At 45.9% G+C, this 22,021-nt stretch overlaps 1 protein-coding gene across 1 annotated transcript in view; it reads right to left on the bottom strand.

Moving 5' to 3' along the window:
* ZBTB47 (zinc finger and BTB domain containing 47) overlaps positions 1 to 22,021 on the bottom strand; it is a 47,357-nt gene that overhangs the window by 12,878 nt on the left and 12,458 nt on the right. The window contains exons 2-4 of the mRNA XM_031959852.1: positions 6,693 to 8,219; positions 2,620 to 2,767; positions 1,198 to 1,313 (exon numbers count right to left, since the gene is read on the bottom strand). Of these exons, the coding sequence (XP_031815712.1) occupies positions 1,198 to 1,313; positions 2,620 to 2,767; positions 6,693 to 8,219 (1,791 nt within the window). The remainder of the gene's footprint in view (positions 1 to 1,197; positions 1,314 to 2,619; positions 2,768 to 6,692; positions 8,220 to 22,021) is intronic.

Here is a 22,021-nt window from a genome sequence, read left to right as displayed (position 1 = left end):
TCAATGGTTGTTTTCTCTTTCTGAGTTTCTGATGGAAACACACAAACGTGTGTGTGTGTGTGTGTGTGTGTGTGTGTGTGTGTGTGTGTGTGTATCTCTGGCTTCTGGTTGCTGGACTCTCATGAAACACTAAGCTCCCTCCTCTTCTTTGCTTACGTGAAAGCCTGGCTCTAGCCATACCCCCTCTAGGAAGCCTTCTCTCATAATCCCTGCCCAAAATGACCTCTTCTTTGTTCTACGGAAACAAGCATTTATTAAGTGCCTTCTGTGTGCCAGGGAACTGTGCCTGGGATTACACAGCTGGTCAGCATTTGAAGTCTTCCTCTAGGAACACGACAACATGATGGTAAGAACATCTGACCTGGGAATCAGGATACCTGGGTTTAAGTCCTGCACGACCTCAAACAAGTCCCTTTCCTTCCCTGGTCTCAATTTCCTCTTTTACAAATGAAAATGTTGGACCAGATTACCTCTAAATTCTCTTCCCAGTTTGGGGATTTTGACTCTGAAAACAGTCCAGAACATAAACTAGTTCATAAAATGTTAAGAGAAAGATAATGGAAGATTAAAAGCAATATTGCTTTGTAAAATGAGAAGCAATGGAAGGAAAAAACATGTCAAACAGAAAACTTGGCATAAGACCCAATTAAACCAGATCATTCCTAGAGCATTTAAGAATAAAGATGGAAGGAAGAAAAACAAATAAAACATGGAAAAGATCTGCTAAGATTTTTATAACAAATTATTCTCCCTAATGATGACAGTAGCAACATCACATTTGAATGCTAATACATTGCTGTTCCTGGGGAGCCCTGAATGAGAAAATAGAATATCACTAAAGGATTATTAAGAATAACAAAGAGGGAAGGAGATGGACTGTACCAAATTCCCCAAAAAGGTTCATGGTGGAGGCGACACGGTGCTGAAGATGCTGTGGGTAAGGTAAGGAGGGAAGGTCTGACACAAACTCCTTTGACTTCCCCCAGGCCCACAGGTGTAACTTTAGGACCCCTTCTTCCTTCTCCCTGGGATAAAAGAGGCTCCTTTGATTTTCCAGAGGGGAATGAGCTCTGATAGCCTCTCAGTGACAGGGTCAGACAGAAAACAGGGACTTCGACAGGCATGAGAACTGGGGACTGAGTTTCTGGCCAAGAAGGAGAGGGTACCCCTTAACGTGGCCCTCAGAAGGGGGCTTACCTCACATTTGAAAGGCTTCTCCCCAGAATGCTGCAAGGAATGGACTTTGAGGGACATGCTCCTCTTGAAGGACTTGCCGCAGGTCTCGCAGGTGAAGGGCATGTCCTTGGTGTGAGCTGAGAAGTGAGCATGGGTGACAGCTGTTAGAAGACCTGACCTTCTACCTGCTTTGGGTTTAAGGGATGACCCTGGACCTCCAGAGACAGCCATGTTCTGTTAGGCAGCTCCGAGTAGGTGGAGGTTCTTTATAACTCCAATCTGCCTATTTGCCCCGCTGTAATATAACTTTCCCTCTTCACTGATTCTAATGCTGCTTCCAGGGACTACACTCAGACTTCCTCTTCCATGAGAAGATGACTGAAGATTGTGACTGTGTGGGTGGCGTGCCACACGTTTCCATCTCTGTCCCCCCAAATATCATCAGCTCTTCTCTGGACTGTCGGCATGAGTAGCTCCAAAATTATCCAAGAAACTTGTATTCGTGTCTCATGCAAAGTATCAATGATTCTCAAAGTGTGGACTCGGATTCTGAGGGTCCTCAAGCCCCTTTTACTCCTGTCTCAAGATCTATTTTCATAATAATAATAAAACACTTTAATTTCTGATGTGGTAAATATTGATAGCTAATACCCACAAAACAAAAGTTCTTTGTGGTCCTCAATAATCTTAAAGTTTTTTTTTTTTTTTTTTTTTTTAAAGAACCAGGGGTCTGTGATTTTTAAGGCCATGGGAGATCACATGATATCAACCTAGACCAAGTAACTCATTTTACAAATTAGGAAATTGAGGCACAGGCAAAGAACCTGACTTTTGCCTAAACCCACACGGTTAGAAAGTGATAAAAGTGGAGATCTGACTGGAAAGCCATTATTCTAAGCATCCCAATGTACTCTCTCTAACCTTTTCCAATTTGAAAACATAATGATTCCATTCACTTTGTTAATTATGATCATCAAAATGACATCCTAAAATACCTTGCACAAAAAGACATCCTCCCTGCCCAGTGGAGGAGGGGGAGGAGCGGAATGGCTCTGGGGACAGGTCAAGGAGCAGCTTCCTGGATTAAAGATCAGAAGCCAGAGAGATCTTGGAAGTAATTGATTTGGACAGATTCGGAGATTTTAAGTGATTTTTCTGGCCACAAAAGCAGTACATAAATGAAGGCAGAATCTGAACTCGGGTCTTCCACCTCCAGCTTCTGCCTTCTTTCCATTATATCACCATGCTGCTTCCTTGCCCAGATCAGCCAGAGGGGAGAGGGGAATCCGGAAGGAGGAAGAGCCTCATGTGGAGTCCCCAAGTCTGTAAGGAGGGAGCCGGCCCTCCCCACCTCTCTCGGGATCCTTCCCCAGCTTGGCCCGTCGGCCCCCCAGACCTGCGTCCCTCCCGCCGTGGGCTTCTCCCCCAGCCCCTGAGACTCACCAACCATGTGCTTCCGCACGTGGGCCATGGTATAGAATTTCTTCTCACAGATCTCGCAGGAAAACTTCTTCTCCGCGTAGCCATGGACAATCTTGTTGTGCTCGTGGAGGGACCAAAGCTTCTTAAAGGCTTTGCCGCACGTGACGCACTGGCCAGGGGGAAGGGGAGGGGGGGGAGGGAGAGGAAGGGGAGGGAGAACTTCAGTGAGAGGCCCCGAGATCGGCCGGAAAGACCCTCAGCAGGGTTAGAGAAAGCCCACCCTCCCCAAAAGACACACACACTCACTCACACATTCACACGGCTCCTAGGGATACCCTTCACTCCCCAAACTTAAACCTTTCTGGTTCATCCGTGGGAATTTAACTCCCCAAGAATCACCCCCTTGGCCAATCCGGGAGCTCCCCCTGGCCTTTATCCTGTTCTCCCCAAGCACCTCCTGCATACGTGTGTGTGTGTGTGTGTGTGTGTGTGTGTGTGTGTGTGTGCGCGCATTTCCTTGCCCTGTGTTTCCTTAACCTGAGGTCCATGGCTCCCTATGAATCTGTGGATAGATTTAGGGGAAGGGCTGTGAACTTGGATGAAAAATTTTTTTTTATTTCTACAGACCTGTTTTCCTTTGTAAACCTATGTATGATATTTAAATGCATTACCCTGGGAAGGGGTATATGGGCACTGTCCAAGGGGGATATCCCACAAAAGCGGGCTAAGAGCCCCTGCCTTGGACCCTAGAATGGCAGAGCCAGAAGGAGGTGAGTGTAGTCCAAGTCCGCCCAGCGGCCCCTTCCCCCGGGCCTGGGTTCTGCTTCCAGAGACATCACAAAGCCAACTCTCCTTGTCACCAGGGCAAAGAGCTGCTGCATTCAGTGCAGGAGACACGCTCTCGGCGCCCTCCCAGCCACGGCCTCACGAGCTGTCTCTGAGGGAAAGGCAGCCTGCCTCTTCTCGGGAATGGCGGGCAACCCCATGGAGACAGCCCTGAAACCCCAAAGCCCTCTGAAAAGTCTCCTATGGTTATAGGAGAACCTCCCCCCCCCCTTCCTTCTCCCCTCCTTCCTCTTCCTTTCCCTCCTCTCCTTCCTCTCTCCTCTTTTCCTCCTTTCCCCTTTCCTCTACTCTCACTCCTCTTCCTCCCCTCCCACCTCCTCCTTCTTTCCTCTCCTCCCCTCCTCCTTCTCCATCCCCCCTTCTCTCTCTTCTCCTCTCCTCCTCCTCTCCCTTCCTCTTTCTCTCTTTCTCCCCCTCCCCTCCTCTTGTCCTTCCCTCCTTCCTCCTCCCATCTCTTTCTTCCCTCCTTCCCTCCTCTCCTTTTCTTTCTCTCCTTCTCCCCTACTCCTTCTCCTCTTCTTCCCTTTTCCTCCTCCTCCTTTTCCCCCCTTTTTCCTCTCCCTTCTCTCCTCCTTTTCTTCTCCCTTTCTCCTCCTCCCCTCCCCCTCTCTCCTTCTCCTCCTTTCCAGCTGGCCAGGTCTCCAGGACACCCCCTGCATACATACAAGAAGAGCTTTCCTGCCTCTGTGTCCTTGCTCACTCCCCCCCCTGTGCCTGGAGGCCTTGCCCATTTCCCCAGCTGTTGGTGCTTAAAGAGTACCGTGAATTAATTTGTACATCTCTGGTTTGTACCTATTGGTTTATCTGCTGGTTAAAAAGGAAGTTCTTTCTTAAACTAGGGCAGGGCCAAGTTTTTGCCCTTCTTTGCATCCCTAGCACTTAGCACAGAGCTAATAAGTGGCTAAGAAATGCTTAGAGATTGACTAGAGCCGACTGCCAAACCTTCCCCCTCCCTTACTATTTGGCAGCCGCCTCCTCCAGGAAGCCTGCCCTGACCACCCCAGCTCACTGGTCACAAGTTTTTCACATGCATGGATCTTGTCTCTCCTACCAAACCAGGATGTCCCTGGGGACCGAGGAGGGCTCTTCCTCCTCCACGGGGGACGGAGAGCTAGAGTATAGAACATAGAGGGTTGGAGTTGGGAGAGAACTCGCCATTTAATTCAATTCAATATGTATGTATGTTATGGGCAACTGTACCACACAGTAGGGACACAAATTTTAAAAGCCTCTGCCCTCAGGGACTTACATTCTACTGGGATGAGAGAACATGTTCACAGAGGGACATAATATGATGTGGGGCCTGGGGCTGGTGGGGAGGGATAAGCATTTATGAAGCACCTACTGTGTGCCAGGCACGGCGCTAAGTGCCTTACACACTTTATCTTATTTGAAAGGGTGCAAAGGGGGGAAAGGGAGTATTGGAGAAGAGACAGACTGGAGGTGGACTCCCTGGAGGAAGCAGCCCCTGAATGGAGCCCTGAAGGAACCTGAAAGGAGACATGCTCGCCTGGGGCCTGTGGGCTGCAGAGAGGGGGAAGTGATGTGTGAGGGTCAGGGAGCTCTGGCATCGAGTCTGGCTGAAACTGCAATGATGGAACCGAGAGTAATTGGGAATAAGGCTGGAGAGTGGGTCACAAGCACAGCGTGAGGGCCCTGAATCTGTGGCTAAGATGTTTGGGCGTCATCTAAGGGGCAACAGGAAACCACCGAGTATTTTTAAGCAAGGACACGGCCATCCATGACTCTCAGGGTGATTATCTGACAAGCTGCTTGGAGGACAGGCTGGAGAAGAAAAAGTCCAGAGGCGGGGAGACCCGTAAGGAGGCTGCTTCAAATGGGCCTGAAGTCGTCTAATGGCCAAATGAGCAACGAGAGAAGGAAAGATCTGAAGAATCCCAAGCAACAGGACGTGACAACTGTTTGGATATGGGGCCTGAAAGGGAAAGGGGCAGCTCGGTGGCCCTGGATAGAGCACCGGCTTTGGAGTCAGGAGGGCCCGAGTTCAAATTTGGCCTCAGACACTTAACACTTCCTGGCTGTGTGACCCTGGGCAAGTCTCTTAATCCCAAATGCCTCAAAAAGAAAAAGGGGGGGGGGGGGGCGGGGGGAAGAACAGGGAAAGATCAAGGATGACATGAAGGTTACAAACCTTCCAGGAAACAAGCATTTATTAAACATCTGCTAGATACCAGACACTGTGTAAGCGCTTCACAAACATCATTTCAGGGGATCCTTACCCTGGGGGAAAAAGGACCATCATTGTCCTCTCTGGCAACTGAGGAAACTGAGGCAAGCCCAGAGTCCCAAAGCTAGGGAATTTCTGAGGCTCGATCTGCCCTCAGCTTCTCCTGGGTCCGGGTCCAGCGTTCTGGCCCACTGCACTACCTGCCTGCCTGTGGGTGCTCTCAGCAAAAATGGAGACGGTTTTTAAAAGAGAACTTGAAAGGAGGCAGCGTGACGTAGTAGAAAGCTTGAGAGGTGAGCGTGAGGGGGTGTGGGTTAAAAGTGGATCTCTGGAGCCCCAGACCCTCAGGTTCTAGCCCCCCCCCCCCCAGAGCCGGCTCATCCCTGGGGAGAGGTGACTGCACTCTCGCCAGGGCTGCCATGTTGGAAAGGCTTCAAGGACGAGCCTGGTGGCGGCCCCTGTACCAGTCATCTGGGACTCCCACTAAGGGCACGGAGGGGCCCGTCACCAGAAGGGGGGGCGCCTGCTGGGGACTTCTGACGCCCCAGGGACCAGCTCCCGGGCCATGATCTGTGTCAGGGGAAGGGCTCAAGCCCGGCAAGCACCAACACTTTTAGAGCAGCCAGATGGCAATGGTACAGAGCGCTTTAAGGCCTGTAAAGAGCTTTATAAACATCCCCTCGTCCTCTCTTCCCAACAACCCAGAGGTTGGAGTTATCGCTTATTATTTTATTCTCATGAGGAGACAGGGCGAGCCGACTTAGCCCTTCAGGTCTCAGCACATTCCCCAGGCTCAGATACCCTTGGCTCTGTGCTACCAAAGCCGGGATTGCGGTGTCTAAGAGATGGAGGGAGCCTTTGCAGTATCTATTAGACTCAACCTCACAGGCTCCCATGACTGGCAGGAGGGAAGGGCTGTAAAATGCCTCCTATGGGCTAGCTCCGATCATCGGCCGGGGGCCTCAGTCTCCCCATCTCTAATATGGACCAAGGTGGGCACTTAGGGTGGTCTAGGAGGGCAGGGACAGGCTGAGGGGGGCTGGGAAGGGGGGCCTCCCACCTGGATGTTCCTCTCGCAGTCGGTCTGATGATGCAGCAGGAGCTCGCTCTCGAGCAGGAAGCGCTTGCCGCACTTGTCGCAGATCTGCATGCGGCTGTGGGTCACGTTCATGTGCTTCTCCAGGTACCAGCGGTTGTTGAAGACCCGGGGACACTTCTGGCACGGGTGGTGCTGCTTCTCCTCCAGCTTCACCTTGGGGCCCAGGCCATCGGGGGCCGGGGCGGGCAGCTGGGCGTCCTTCCTCCGCTTGCGGCCCCTCCGGCCCCCCTCCTCAGCCGCCTCCTCCTCCTCCTCCCCTGACACCCCCTGCTTGGCGCTCTCCCTCGACCTGGTGGCCACGCTGCTCCTGGTGGCCTGGCCCGTGCGGGAGCCCTGACAAGCAGCCCTGGGCTTCTCCTTCCTGGCCCGGCCTGCCTCCTCCTCCTCCTCCTCTGTTGTTTCTGCCTCCTCTTCCTCACTATGCTCCTCCTCCTCCTCCTCTTCCTCCTCCCCCCCATCACCTTCCTCCTCCTCCTCTTCCTCTTCCTCCTCCTCCTCTTCTTCCTCCTCCTCCTCCTCCTCTTCCCCCCCACTGCCACCGCCTCCCCCCTCCTCCTCCTCCTCTTCCTCCTCCTCCTCGCCCCTGGCTCTCTCCTCCGGGCCCAGCACCACAGTGGCCTCCCCAGCGTCCGTGGCCGCAGGCTTGCCCTCGGGCCCCTTGGACACGTGGAGCGTCTGGTTGTTGAGGTTGACCTCCACGATGATCTGCTGCTGCTCCCCGCTGTAGGCACCCTGGCCCTCCAGGTCCTCCTCGGAGTCCTCGGCCCCCTCCAGCTTGCACAGGGCCCCGGGAGCCGCGCCCTCGGCGCCCCCGGCCTCCTCCTTCTCCTCCTTGTAGAAAGGCTTGGTGGGCACCGGGCTCAGCCCCAGGCCGCCGCCGCCCAACCCCGCGCCGTCCTCCACCCGCACCGAGAAGGGGTCGGGCCCTTCCCGGGCGTAGATCTTGGGCTGCGTGGGGGCGTCGGCCTCCTGCTTGATCTCGCAGTAGTAGGAGGCTGGGCCGGGCGGGCACCCCCCGGGGCCGGTCCCGGGCCCCAGCGCCATAGCCACGGGCCCAGGTGGCCCCAGGGAGCAGGCGTCCAGCAGGTCCTGGCAGGAGGCCGCAATGTCCGCCATCTGGAGCACGGAGGCGGCGTTCAGCACGTCCTGCACGTTGGCCGCGTTGACCAGCAGCTTAGAGGTATAGATGAAGTTGAGGATCTGCTGGAGACCCCGAGGGGCCAGGGCCTCCAGGGACAGCTCGACCCTCTGCAGCTGCTTGTTCTGGGTGAAGAGGGAGTGGAAGAACTGGCTGTAGGCGGCCAGGACCCCCTTATGGGCTGGGAAGACGCTGTGCTGCTGCACCAGCACCAGGTCCACGTCACAAAGGTCTGGCTGGAAGAGACGCTGCTGGTTCAGCCTGTCCATCAAACAGGTGAAGTGCAGGGCCACATCCTCCACCAGGGAATACTCGGCCGATGGGTAGTCAGTGGTCTTCTCAACTATCAACTGTGAGAGAGAGAGGGGGGGGGGAGAATCCCGGCCCTGTCAGCAGGGAACGCAGAGACCAACCCAGCCAGCCCCCCCCCCCCCCCAATTACTCTCAGGACCCTGAACAGGAAAGTGGTGGCAAAGGGCGGCCTTCTGCAGCGCCAAACCCCGGCGTTATAGCTAACATCTATGAATGTCTCTGCATAAACATAAATGCAGATATGCAGAGATACATATAAATACAAATGTCTATAGACAGATATAAATATCCAGATATAATCATTCATCTACTAAAAAGAACTAGATCCTGTTGCCTTGAGAGAAAACAGTAGGATTCTCTGAGGATCCATTACTAACTCACCCCCGCTCCTCTTCCCATTCCCCTCCACCTTCAGGTTTATTCACATTCCCTGGGTTCCATATAAATATAACAGTCTATAGATATAAATATCTATATCAATATAAATATTCAGATATAATCTAGTAAAAAGAACTAGATCCTGTTGCCTTGAGAAAAAAACAGGAGGATCCATTACTAACCCTCATTCTTCTTCCATCCATCCCCAACTCCTTCCCTGGGTTCCAGATACCCTAAGGCTCTATAATGTCAAAGCTGGGATCAGGATATCCAAGCGATGGAAGAAACCTTATGTATTATCTAACCGCAGGATCATGGATTCAAAATTGAAGGAAACTTAGAAGGTATTGAATCTAATATTCTCATTTTATAGATAAGAAAACTGAGACCTGGATAAGAAAAGTAACTTGTCTAATGCAACAGCTTGGGCTCAGGTCCAGGTGACCCTTCAGCCATTAGAAGTCACTTTCTCCAACTTGCCATTTACAGACAAGGAAACTGAAGTCCTTCCTTCCCGTGGGGTACTGAGCCAGGTGTATAGTACTCAAGGCCCCCTATTCGCCAATGCTTTAAAGTTTACAAGCATTTTCTTCAGTGAAATAGGAAGAATATAAATGTTGTCATTCCCACTTTATTGAGTAGAAAACTAAGGTTCCAAGAGTCTAGAATGAAGGTTTCCCAATTCCCAGTTCCAAAGCTTCTTCTAATCTGTCTACATCCCTCCTTTAGCTGTCACTGACCCGAAGTCTCCATCCCATCCTTTCCTGTGCTACTTATCATAGGTTTAGGGAGGAAGTGGGAAGAAACCAAAACCTTCTCCTCCAAGGATATCCACCATCTACTCTGACCTATTTTGTATGTTCTCATGGTTTTCAGACCTTCAGCTCAGGTTTTCAGGTCCTTGAGGGCAGGAATCACTTTTGCTTCCAAATAGATATTAAGTATCTAATAAATGTTTATTCATTGATAGCCTGAGTTATCCGGATCTACAGGAATGACTCTGTAGAAGCCTCAAGTTTGAAATCTGGCTCTGCTATTTCTTAACTGAATAACTTGAATAAACTTCTTTATTTCCCTATGCCTCAATTTCTGTACCTATAAAATGGGAGTAACTATACTCTTGAAAAGGATTATCAAAAAGGGAGCATCCTATTAACCTATTCAGCTACCAAGGACCTGGGGTCTTTATTCACCCTGATCACTCTTATTATCTCCTTTACAGTATTGCTGTGTGGGAAATCCTTTGTAAATCCTGAAGTGCTAGAGAAATGGAAGCAATAATTATTTAGAAAAAGATTTATTCTCTTCATGGCTCATCCCCATCCATTATCTCACTTAATTCTTCATAATAAGCGTTCAGAGGTCCACAGGGCAAATGATTCTTTCCAACTAGAGTGAAAACCCACTGTAGGAGATTTCACTTTCATAAAAATAACACTATTTTTGCCATTTCTATCATCGTGTAAGAATGACAAAGCTCTTTACCCAGAGCACCTCTATGGTATAACTAATGAAACCTTTTCTGGAGCCCGAGCACTTCACACCTGAACCATTGCAATGGTCTCCTAATTCGGCATTCTGGCTTCCACGCCAAGCTTTGCTCTCTCTAAAACACCCTCCACAAACTGCCAATCTGATAGTCCTAAAGCCGAGGTTCCACAATGTCGGAGATAAGCCAGTGCTTCCCTACTGTCTCCAAGATAAAATTCAAAAGCTAAAGGCCTATACAAGCCCTTTATAACAAGCTTCCCAGCTATCTTTCTAGTCTTGTTTTCTATTATTCTCCTTCATGATCCCTCAGGACCAGCGTAACTCACTGGTAATTACTTCCCATAAAGAACATTCATCCTCCAACTTTGTGCCTTTTGTCAAGCCGGGACCCCATATCTGCCACATACCCCTTCCTTGTCTTCACCCCTCAAAGCCCCCAACTTCCTTCCAAAGCTAACTCAGGAGTCAACTCCTACTCTAAGTCAAGCCAAAGTACCATTATCCCTGCAGTTAGCAGTACTCTCTCCCTTAGGAAATTACTTTTTCAATCATTTGTATTTATCTTTGTTCCTGTTATATCTCCCCACAGTGTGAATTCTCTTAAATCAGTCAGGACTTCTTGGTTTTTGTCTTTCAAATCCCAGCATTTAGTACAGTACAAGACACATAGAAGGTTTAATGAAGTAAATTACCTTTGTGTCTGAATACCCAGATTAGCCCTTCCTTTCTTGTAAAGTGGGGATTGAGAAGGTAATTTCTCCAAACAAACCTTTTTCCCCCAATTTGCAAAATGACAATAATAATCCCTCCCTTTCAGGTAAAGAGGAAAAAAATGGAAGCAGTTTGGGAGAAAGCTTAAGGAAGCGTCAGGTCACAATCAGCCATCAATAATTTTTGTTGTTAAGGCATTTCACTTTGGTACTTCATGGCCCCCGTTTAGGGTTTTCTTGGCAAAGATACTGAAACTTTTCTCTAGGTCATTTTACAGATGAGACAAACTGAGTTAAATGACTTGCCTATGATCACAAAGTATCTGAGGTCGGATTTCAAAGATGGGTCTTCCTGACCCCAGGCCCCAGGTTCTATTCATTGCTCCACCCAGCCATCCCAACCATTAATAATAAACGCTAGCATTCATCTATGACTTAACAAAGCATTTTGCTGATGTTATCTCGTTTGATCCTCATGACCACACGGGGAAGTAGGTGCTATTATTATCCCCCTTTTAGAGAGAAGGAAAGTGAGGCACAGAGATTGGAGCAGGTCCTTTCAAGTCCAGAAGCTGCCTGAATTGGAATAGTTAAGTAAGCTATGGGTAAGTTTTAAAAAACAAACCAGTGTTTTACTCCAACTAACGTCTGGTGTTGGCAGTGACCTTAGAGATCATTATTATATTCTCACCCCTCACTTTATAATAGATGAGGAAACTGGGATCTGGGGAAGGGAAGAAGGTTCCCCATAGGAGGATGTGAGAGTGGGCCACAGACCAGAAGGGGAACGCGGGGTCCAAAAGAACCAAGGAATTCCACATCTGAGAGAGAACAGAGTCTGGAGCCTGGGGCTGCAGGCTCTGCCACTCACTGGCCCTTCAGAATGTTGGGCTTTCTGTTCTTCATATATAAAATGGGAATAATAACATTCGGCCTTCCTACCACCCAGGGAACAGGGGAGATGCTGATCACTGTCTCCTGTGGGCTGGGCCGGAGGGGCCTGGGATGCCAGGCCATCCCCTCCTGGTGGGCAACCCCCCCTCCAGAGGGCTGAAGCAGAGACCACGCAGGGAAGTCGATGGTTCTGTTAACATTTAATGAAAGGAAAAATCCTTCTCTCCTTCGTCAAATGGCCAAGAGCTAGATGCCCAGGCAAGGAGCCAGCCCCGTGGGGCCCAAAGCGGGATCAGTCTCCACCTCCCACAGGCAGGCCTGGGGGCCCAGGACAGGGAAGGATACAAGCCCACATGTGCAACTGTGGACACGCACACAGGCTTGCACCCACACGAGTCTTGGGGGGGAGGGGATGCAAATGCACACATGGAGGTCTTCAAGCAGGTTTCAAATACACCCAGAGAATCACTCAGCTAGGAGTCAGGAGATCTGGGTTCAAATTCCAGCTCTGCTGATTAAATTTACTCCCTTTGTGACCTAAGAGAATAATTTTCTCCTCTGCAAAACAAAGAAGTCCAATTAAATGATCCCTGAGGCTCCTTTCAGCTCCAACATTTATAAATTTATGAGTCTAAAGTATGGGGAGAGGGGAGTTTGTTTTTTAGACTAGACCTGTGCCTTCATGGGTTTGAAGAACTTGCAGAGTGGAAACTCCCTCCACCCCGGCAGATGGACCACTCCCCAGGAATTTAACCTCTGACAGAGTTCCCTCCCTTAATAAGTTAAGTGGGAAGTTCATAGTCACACGGCCCATAAGTGTTCGATCCAGGAGTTCCTAACTTCGAAACTAACAGTACATGTAAGATATGAAACATTCCCTTGGACTATCCTCTGAGGTTTTCCACCTAGCGTGGCTAAAGCAGAAACCAGGCCAGGAAGCTGAAGCATCTTCCCCAGGGCCCTGCAAGGTGGTCAGCTTCCTGTGGGCCTGGGCAGCTTTGCTGGGAAGGCCAGTGGTCACACAATGACTCCGTGTTCCAGCAAAGCAGCCTGCCTGCTCCTGGTGACAACCAGTAAAGCCATCAGGCCAGAGGATCCCCGGTGTCACCTCCCAGAGGCTGGGGGGTGTGCCTGAGAGACCCACCTGTCCCTGGACCTGTCCAGGAGCCCCCCTCCCTTTTCCTCCCATCCCTCAGTGTCACAGCACATCTCAGAATCCACTTCCTCCAGGAAATCTTATCGGATTAATCCAACTCGATACCATTATTTCAGACAAAACTTCTCCCCTTCATCTACAAGCATAAGAAGCCGTTGCTCAACTCTATTTGTCTGTGCTGTATCCTGTTGGCCCCATAAGGCCTCTCTCCCCCAGTCTCTGGGATTGTAGCCCTGGCTCCTCCACTTATTAGCTGTTTAAGCTGGGCAAATTCCTTCCTGGCTCTTGGGCTTCAGTTTCCCCATGGGGAGTGGGAAGGGGAGGAAGGGGAGGAAAGGGATAGATTAGACCAGAATTTGGACCAACTCAGCAACTGTGAAAGTTCCTTCCAGCTCTCAGACCCCAGGACTTCCAGCCCTTGCTGAGAAGTTCAGTCTCTCCCTCCAGCTTACACAAGGTATAGGTAGCAAAGCAGAGACGTGAACCCAGGGATTCTGGCTCCAAACCTCACATTCTTTTCCTTGGGCCATGCTTCCTCAGTTGCTAGGATCCTAGGAAGAAGGGCTCTCACCCTCTCCCATCCAGATCCACATCCATCCAGATGCACCACATCATAGTGGCAGGAACATTGAACTGTAACCTGAGGGCAGGTCTCAGCACTGCCAGTATCTGTCTGGGTCATCTTCAACCAGTCCTTCCAATCTCAACCTCAGTTTCCCCATATGTCAATCAGGAATTCAAATGCCTTTTTTTCTTTTAATTCTTACATTAATACTTTCCTAGGTCTCAGATATCTGTGTTCTATACTGTCAAAGGTCATTACTAATGTCCCTATCAACCCTTAAATTCTTAACAAGTACCTACTATGTGTATTTATACTCATGTGCAGTCCTACATTAGTACTGAGATGGGAGAGGAAAGGGAGACCTCTCACTTTACAGAGTTTTACTAACACAGTCCTTTCCATCACAGAACTCAAAAATCAATGGGGGTAAACTCCAGAAATATCTCAGTGCTTCAGGGAAAGAAGTCCTTTACCAAAGGATTGAATTGAGGAAGATTTAGTAGGAAAAGGATAGTGGTAACAATGGTCTTTGCTCACTTTTTAGCCTCCTAAATCTTTCTACAGTAGTCGAGGCTGCTGACCACCCCATTCTTAATACCATCTTCAGAAAGGACTCCTGATTCACCTCCTACCTCTTTGACTACTCCTCTGACTCATCCCACTCCTCCTCTCCCCTGAAGACTATAGCCCACCTCTAAAGACTGGCTCCTGGGTTCTCTTCTCTGGTGATCTCATCAGCTCTCTACTCTTCAATGATCACATCTCAAGATCAATCTACCCAGTCCCTCCTCGGACATTCCCCATCTGTGTGACGTTGGACAGTTCCCACTTCCTAATTTCCATGACTTCATCTATAAAAATCAGAATATGGTGTAAGAGTCATCAGATCTATGATCCCCAGACTCTTTAACTGCCTGCTGGATATCTCCATGCAGAAGCCCCCTCTAAGCCCATCCAACTCCACCATCTTCCAATGAACTCAGCATCTTCTGCTTCCTCTCCCAATTTGACTATTTCCCTAGAAGGTACCATTATCACTTCAGTCACCATCGAGCTACTCAAGACTCCAGGGTCATCGTTGTCTCCTCCCTCTCCATATTTATTCCTATTGTCAGAGCCAATCAATTTTACCATCATCAGATCTCGGGGTTTTACCCCTCCTCTCAGTCATCCCCAGATTTTCACTTGGGCATCCCAAAAGTCTTACTGCCGTTTTAAGCTCATCACAATAAGAATTTGGGGACACTGGATAATTCCCTTCTCTTCTCCACAGGTTAGCTTCCAAAATAAATTTCCTAATCTAACCATATTTCCTTTTTAGAGATTTTTCATTGCCTATAGGTTCAAATACAATCTCCATAGCCTGGCATTCAAAGCCTTGATGTCATTCTCATTTCATACTACTTTCCTTCACAAACCCTATATTCTAAGCAAATTAGACCACCAATCCCCAGTCTCACCCTGCTCCTTCCTGTTTCCATGTTCATGCTGTCACTCATGTCTGTAACAGATTTCAATTTCAGGTCTAGTTCTAGTGTAACCTCCCAGAAATGAAGGCTTTTCTGACCTGACCTTACCAGTCAAAAGTGAGCTCTTCCTTCTCAAATTTCTTAGCATGGGGTTTATATCTCTGCTTTTCTGCTTTTAACTTTTCCCTTATTTAAGTTCTCCCTTATTTCAAAGGTTATTTGTGCACCTGAGTCCCATTCCCCTTCCCCTGATTATATTGTGGATAGCTAAAGAATGGGGTGAGCTCTACCTTTGTATTCCTAGCATCAAGCATAGCACTCTGAACAAAATAGGTGTTTAATAAATGTTTATTATTTTGCTGAATCTGAGAAATAAGGAGGTTAGATGATAGAAGGGAAGGGAAATATTGCCTATATATTCTCTGTTTCATCATAGACAAAGATGATGTCTTTTGTGGGACTATGCCATAGACCACCTGGACAGAAGGAGGAAATAGATGAGTTGAGGAAACAGATACAGAAGTGATGGAGACTTCAATCATCTTGATATGTCCTAGAATTCTCTCGACGCCAAAAGCACAGACACAATTAAATTCTTGTCTTGTCTTGATAATTTCATCCTGAAAAAGGTAGAAAGAGCCATAAAGGTCACCATACTGGTGACCTGACCAATGAAGAAAGAGGAACAGAGTGTAGAAATGATTGGAACCTTAGGAAAAAGTGACTAATCTATCTTCAATCCACAACTGAGAAGGAAAGAACAGTCAGATATCATCTTATAGGTAGAGGAGGCTAGATGGTACAGTAAATAAAGTTTTGGACCTGGAGTCAGGATAACCTGAGTTCAAATTCAGCCAGAGATACTTACTAGCTGGGCAAGTCACTTAATCTCTGCTTACCCGAGTTTCTTCATCTATAAAATAGGGATAATAATAATACATACCTCCCCAGACTGTTGTGAGGATCAGATAATATCTATAAAAGACTTAGTATGGTGCCTCACATATAATAGGTACTATAGAAATGTTAAGTGTTATTATGTTATTTATTAAATGTTAAGTTATTATTATGTATTATTAAATGTTAAGTTATTATTACACTAAAGAAAAGATTTCAAGGAATCTCATAAAAAGATAAATGCAGAGATTCTCATAAATTAGAATTCTTCAGAGAAACCTTGACCAAGAATGATCAGAAACCCTCAAGAATGAAATTCTACAGCTACAGAAGAAATAACTCCCATAAGGAAGAAAATAAGAGAAAGTAGAATTGTGTAATGAGAATGAAATGGATGCACAGAAAATTTATCAACCAAGTTAACTTAGATTTTTAAAAGACAAGGATAGAAGACAGAAACAAGGGCACGTAATAGAAGATGAAGCAATGAGAACAATTTGAGGAGAGCTAAAAACTCAAAATGAGAAGAAGAAAACTAAAGACAATCAATGGGGATTTTAAAGCAATATTTGTACCATCAAATATTAACATCAAAGTAGACATAAAACAAGGCATTCGTCACCATCATGGAGGATGTCCGGTGCAATGTCTCAATAGAAAAGGAATCTCTTGGTCCTCCAGATGACATTGTACCAGGACAATGCAGAGCCTTCCACATGAGATCCGCAAAATATTCAGCCTATCTATGCATACAGGAAATAATAGATGAAGGATATCTATCTATTCAGATAATCAGTAAATCAATAAACAATATAAGTATCTCTGATGTGCTATATGTTCTAGAAGCTGGAGATACAAATACAAAGGATGAAATAATCTATATGTACTTGTAGGAGTTTATTTTCTAATGGGGAAGGCAAGGGCGTATATAAATATAAGCAGCATAAACAGAAATTCACAGTAGTTAAACAGTAAAGCTATTTGGAAGGGAAGGAACTAGCAATTGGAAGTAACTGGGGAAGGGTTCTTGACTTGAAGGTGGTGTTTAAGCTAAATCTTCTATAGAAGGAATGTGCAAAGCTAAGGAGAGAGTACCTTCCAGGTAAATTGAACAATCCCTGTAAAGGTTCAGAGCGGGGAGAGAGAGGACTACATGTAAGGAACAAGGCAACTTTGGGCTGGATCACAGAGAGTGCAGAGAAGGTTAGAGCCAGGTTGTGAAGGTCTTCAAAAACCAAGCGAAGGAATTCATGCTGGATCCTAGAAGCAACAGGAAGCCACTGAATAGAGGAGTCCCACGGCTCTATTGATACTTAAGAAAAATTTACTCTGGTATTACTGTGTCGGATGGAGTGGGATGATGAGATACTTGAAGGAGGGAGACCAATTAGGAGGCTGCTGATATCATCCAGGCCTGAACTGTGTGAGTGTGAAGGGATCATTTTGGCAGAAATGTCAAGATCTGGCCACTGATTTGGATGCACGGGATGAGAGAGAGAAAAGCAAAGGAGAATACCAAGGTTACAGACCCAGAACATGAAGAATGGTAGTGCCTTTGATAGAAATTGAGAAATTTAGAAAAGGGAAAGGTTTGGGGAAAGATGTGAGTAGTTTTGGAAATGTTGACATCAGAGTAGCTCTGGGACATCCAGTTTGAAATGTTCCATAGGCAATTGTGGTACAGGACTATATATCAGGGGAGAAATGAAAATCACAAATAGGCCCTGGATGTGGAGTAGGACAATCTGGCTTAATATCTTGAGCTGTTGACCCTATGTTGACCTTACTGTGACATGAGTCCAGTCTCAGCAGTATCCAAGGTCTCCTCCTGCTCTAACCCTACAATTCTATCAACCAGACTGTGAAATTCATCCATAGATCTTGGATGCACTACAAAAGAATAATGAATTAAAAAGGAGAATTAATTGGATTGCTTTAAGGAAAATGCAGAGGTTTTAAAAATTGGTATCTTTTGACATGACATCATTTCATTTCCCATTATTTTTCTTCCCTCTCCTCCACCTAAGTTCATATCTTATAACAAAGAATAAAAAAGGACAAACAGCAGCTCAATAAAACTAACCAACACACCGGAACCAATCCAACCATATATGCACTGTGCAACAACCATAGTTCCCCATCTCTGCAAAAAAGGAAGAGAAGTTCATTCTCATCTATTTTCCTTGGGCCCAAGCTTGGTCATTATAATTATCCAGCAGTCAGTTTCAATTTGTGTTGTTCCATGTTTTGTTGATGAAATTTTCTTTTCTAATGTGAATTTATCAATGAGAAACATTCTGATATACAAAGAAAAAGCAAGAAGATTACATCAGAAAGTGAATGCATTCTGATGATTCTGCACTGCCGTGAGGCAGAAAATACCAGTGCCCAATGAAAGTTGTAGATTATCCAAAAGCAACTGAGGAGTACATTGTGGGTGTGAAGAGGCTGCAATATTTTATGAAAGAGAAGCTCCATCAAGGGAGCCATGTCAAAAATGGTGGCAATCGGCTCATGCAGTCAGAGAGAAGGATGAGAGTCTCTGTGTGGGATCCATCAGGAGCCATAAAATGTCAACAGAAGGCAAGCACACTGGGTGGATTCCTGGGATTGGATCTGAATGAATGGAAGGAATTGTTGTTCAGTGATTTTTCAGTCACATCTAACTCTCTGATTGCACTTGGGGTTTTCTTGGCAAAAGATACTGGAGTGGTTTGCCATTTTCTTCTCCAGAACATTTTACAGACAAGGAAACTGAGTCGAAAGGGTTCAGTGACTTGTCCAAGTTTTTGAGGCTGGATTCGAACTCATGTTCTTCTGACTCCAGGGCTGATATTCTAAGCTGCCTCAGTGGAAGGAATGCCCACCTATATCAATAAAATCACAGATGCACTGACATGTATTATTACTGGTGGGAAAGAGGCAGATCAAAGAAAGGACAGGATTACTTGCAGGAGGTAGAGAAGACTATAACTACCAAGAGAATGAAGAAGAGATTAACTCTTTATTTTGTCTGTTTTCCTTGCCAAGGAGACTGGAAAGGACAGAACACAAATGGCTAATAAGGAATCAACCTTCAAGATAAGGAGAGAGATGATAAAAGAATCCCTGGCTGTATTTTATGAGTTCAAATCACTAAGACATGATTAACGACATCTGATGCTTCTGAACTGGTTGATGGGATCCTGAATCAATGCCAGCCTCATCTTTGAAACTGTGCAAAAATAAAATGTCCCAGAAATAACAAAGCTAGGTCAATGATAAAAATAAAAGCTTCAAATAATTTTTTTAAATTATATTGCACTTTTTATCATAACAAAGAACTGGAAATAAAGTAGATGTTCATTGACTGGGAAATGGCTAAGCAAACTGTAGTATACACATCATAAAATATTATTGTTCTATAAGAAGCAACAAATACGATGGAGATGGAAAGCATGGGAAGAATAGTATGAATTTTTAAGTAAGCCGAACAAGGAAAAACAATATACACAAAAACTACTGTGATGTAAATGGAAAGGACAATGACAATAAGCCAATCCGACTGAAGGCTATTAGATTATAATGCCCAGACTTAATCTCAAAGAAGAGATATGAGAATGTACTTCCCCACTTCTTTGCTGAAGTGAGGGACTAGGGATAAGGAAGACTACATCTAATGTCAGATTTTTAAAATATTTTTTGCTGAATCATTTTCCTTTCATCTTTTTTTTTTATTCTTTGTTATAAGTGATCTGATCTTTTGGAAGGAAAGAGAGGAGGAGGGACACAATGGGAGGTATAAGTGATGCAAAAACAAAATATATCATTGAAGTTTTATTGTAAAATAAAAAATATTATGGAGAAGGAAATGGCTGTCACATGACTGAAGAGCAGAAAATTATTATCCTGATTTTCCAAAAAAAAAAAAGGGGGGGGGGGAGGAAATAGTACGGAATCTGCAAACTATAAGCCAGGAAACTTCAATTCCTAGTAAAAATCCTAGGATATGTCATCAAATAGATGCTTAATGACATGTGACGCAGCACAGTGCAGTAGAGAGTGAGGGACCAGGAATTACCAGACTTGGGCCCAAATCCCACCTCAGACATATGCCAGCTCTTCAAACCAAGGCAAATCACTAAACCTCAATGAGCCTCATTTTCCTTATCTTTAAAATGGGGATAATAATAGCACCTATTTCACCCACTTTTCATGAAAATCAAATGAGATAATATGGGTAAAGGACTTTGCAGTCCTTAAAATGTCATATCGATAGATGTGAGCTGTTACCTAGAAGAGAAAGTGGGGATTGTAAAAAAGTCTTTATAAGGAATAGATCATGCCAGATTAATTTCATTTCCTTGCTCAAAAGAGTTACTAGAATGAAAGGTCAGGAGAAAGATTCAAATATACCTTGTCAAATAAGTTGCTGAAATCTAAGAAGAACCTTTCACATTATCCTTGAGGATAAAATGGAATAATGGGTTTTGTATTCCGAACTGGTTGAAAGATAGGACTTGAAAAATCATCATCGTCCAAGGATTGTGGAAAACTTGGGGTGTGGTCTCTAGTAGAATGAGGGAATGAGGCATTTATTATGTTACGTGCTTACTATGTGCAATGATCCAGGATCTGCCCTTGTCCTTATACTATTTAACATTTTTATCAAATTTATAAATTTATCATGTTTAACATTTTATTTTAACTTGGATAAAAATATAGATGATACATTTATCAAATTTGTGAATGACAGCAAGTTGAGAGGGATAGTTGATATATGTAATGACAGAGTAAAGAACCAAAGAGATCTAGGTAATCCAAAATATTCTAATGAAATGAAATGTAATAGGAATATGTACAAGATCTCATGATTCACACATACAAGATGAGAGCAACCTGACTAAGCAACAATTCATGTAAAAAATGTTTGGGCATTTTATTGGATGAATAAGAGGGAAGAGTATGACTCCAGACTCAAATGGCAAACCCCTTATTCAGTATGTAAAACCCTGCAAGATCTTACCTTTTCTGACCTCTCCAAACTTCATATACTTCATTGTCCTCCATGTACTCTGATGATACAGCTACATTGTCCTACTTGCCACTTCTCACACATGATGCTTTATCTCCCACCTCCATCCCTTTGTACTGGGCCATCACTCCTGCCTGATGTGGTCTCCCTCCTCACCTCTGCCTTCTAACTTCTCTTCAAGATTCAGTTCAGATTTCCTTCACAAGGTTTTTCCCAGTATCTCCGTTCCTTAAGGATTTCCAAAAGGAGGAATTCAGAGAGAATTCTCATCCTCTGTCTCAGATGAGGTAAATTACTGCTAACTGAAAGTACTGGCCATGTGGTTGTGATTCTAAATCACATTAGTCTAAATGGCTCTGAAGATTTTATGATTCAGTAAGGAGGGAACAGACCCCTCAGGTACTTTTCAGCATTGGCCTTTTGGGGTCTGGGTCGCTCCTGGCTCTAGGAGTTGATTATTTTGAAAGCAATAATAATTCAATCACTTTAGAAAGCACAAAGAAACTGAGGCTGGGGAAGGGCCAAAGGCCAGGGCACGAAACAGTCTTGGTAGAAGACGCTCAATCACTGAAGGTAACTGCATCCCCCCAGATACCACCTTCTGCCACCCAGTTCGAAGCCTGCCCCTGCCAACTCAGAATGTCATTGATTTTGCTTCTCTTAGGATGGATTTTCTTGGCTCTGGAAGAAAGTTGCAAGGGGAAGGTCAAGATGAATTGACTCCCAAAAGCTAACATTTTCTTCCCCTCCAAGGCCCTAGGCGCCAGCTTCCAAGAGACGAAGGAGAATACACAGCGAGGCAGGGGGAAAGAACTTTAATTTTCTTTTCTTTTCTTTTATGCTGAGGCAATTGGGGTTAAGTGACTTGCCCAGAGTCACACAGCTAGGAAGTGTGAAGTGTCTGAGGTCAGCTTTGAACTGATTCAAATGGTCAGTTTTGACCTCCTGACTTCAGGACTGGTGCCTTATCCTCTGAGCCACCTAGCTGCCCCAAGAACTTTAATTTTCTAAAGCATTTTCTCAGTTAGGATCCCAGTTAGGGTCCTCACCACAACTACTCCTTTTTGTCTCCATCTGTTAAGTTGCTGGTTTGGTAGATAGCATATAGGAATCCCCTGCGGCCCAGAGAAATTAAATGATTCACCCAAGATCACAGGATAAGGGGAAACAGAACTAAGACTCGGAATTACTGAATCATATACTTTCAGGGCAAGAGGATAACAAAAAGGGCATGTACCTTAGTCCAGATGTCAAACATGGGCCCCA

Source organism: Sarcophilus harrisii, chromosome 1, assembly GCF_902635505.1.
Source record: "Sarcophilus harrisii chromosome 1, mSarHar1.11, whole genome shotgun sequence".
NCBI lineage: Eukaryota > Metazoa > Chordata > Mammalia > Dasyuromorphia > Dasyuridae > Sarcophilus > Sarcophilus harrisii.
The sequence above is the reverse complement of the archived record's forward strand: the minus strand, read 5'-3'. Positions and strand labels throughout refer to the sequence as shown.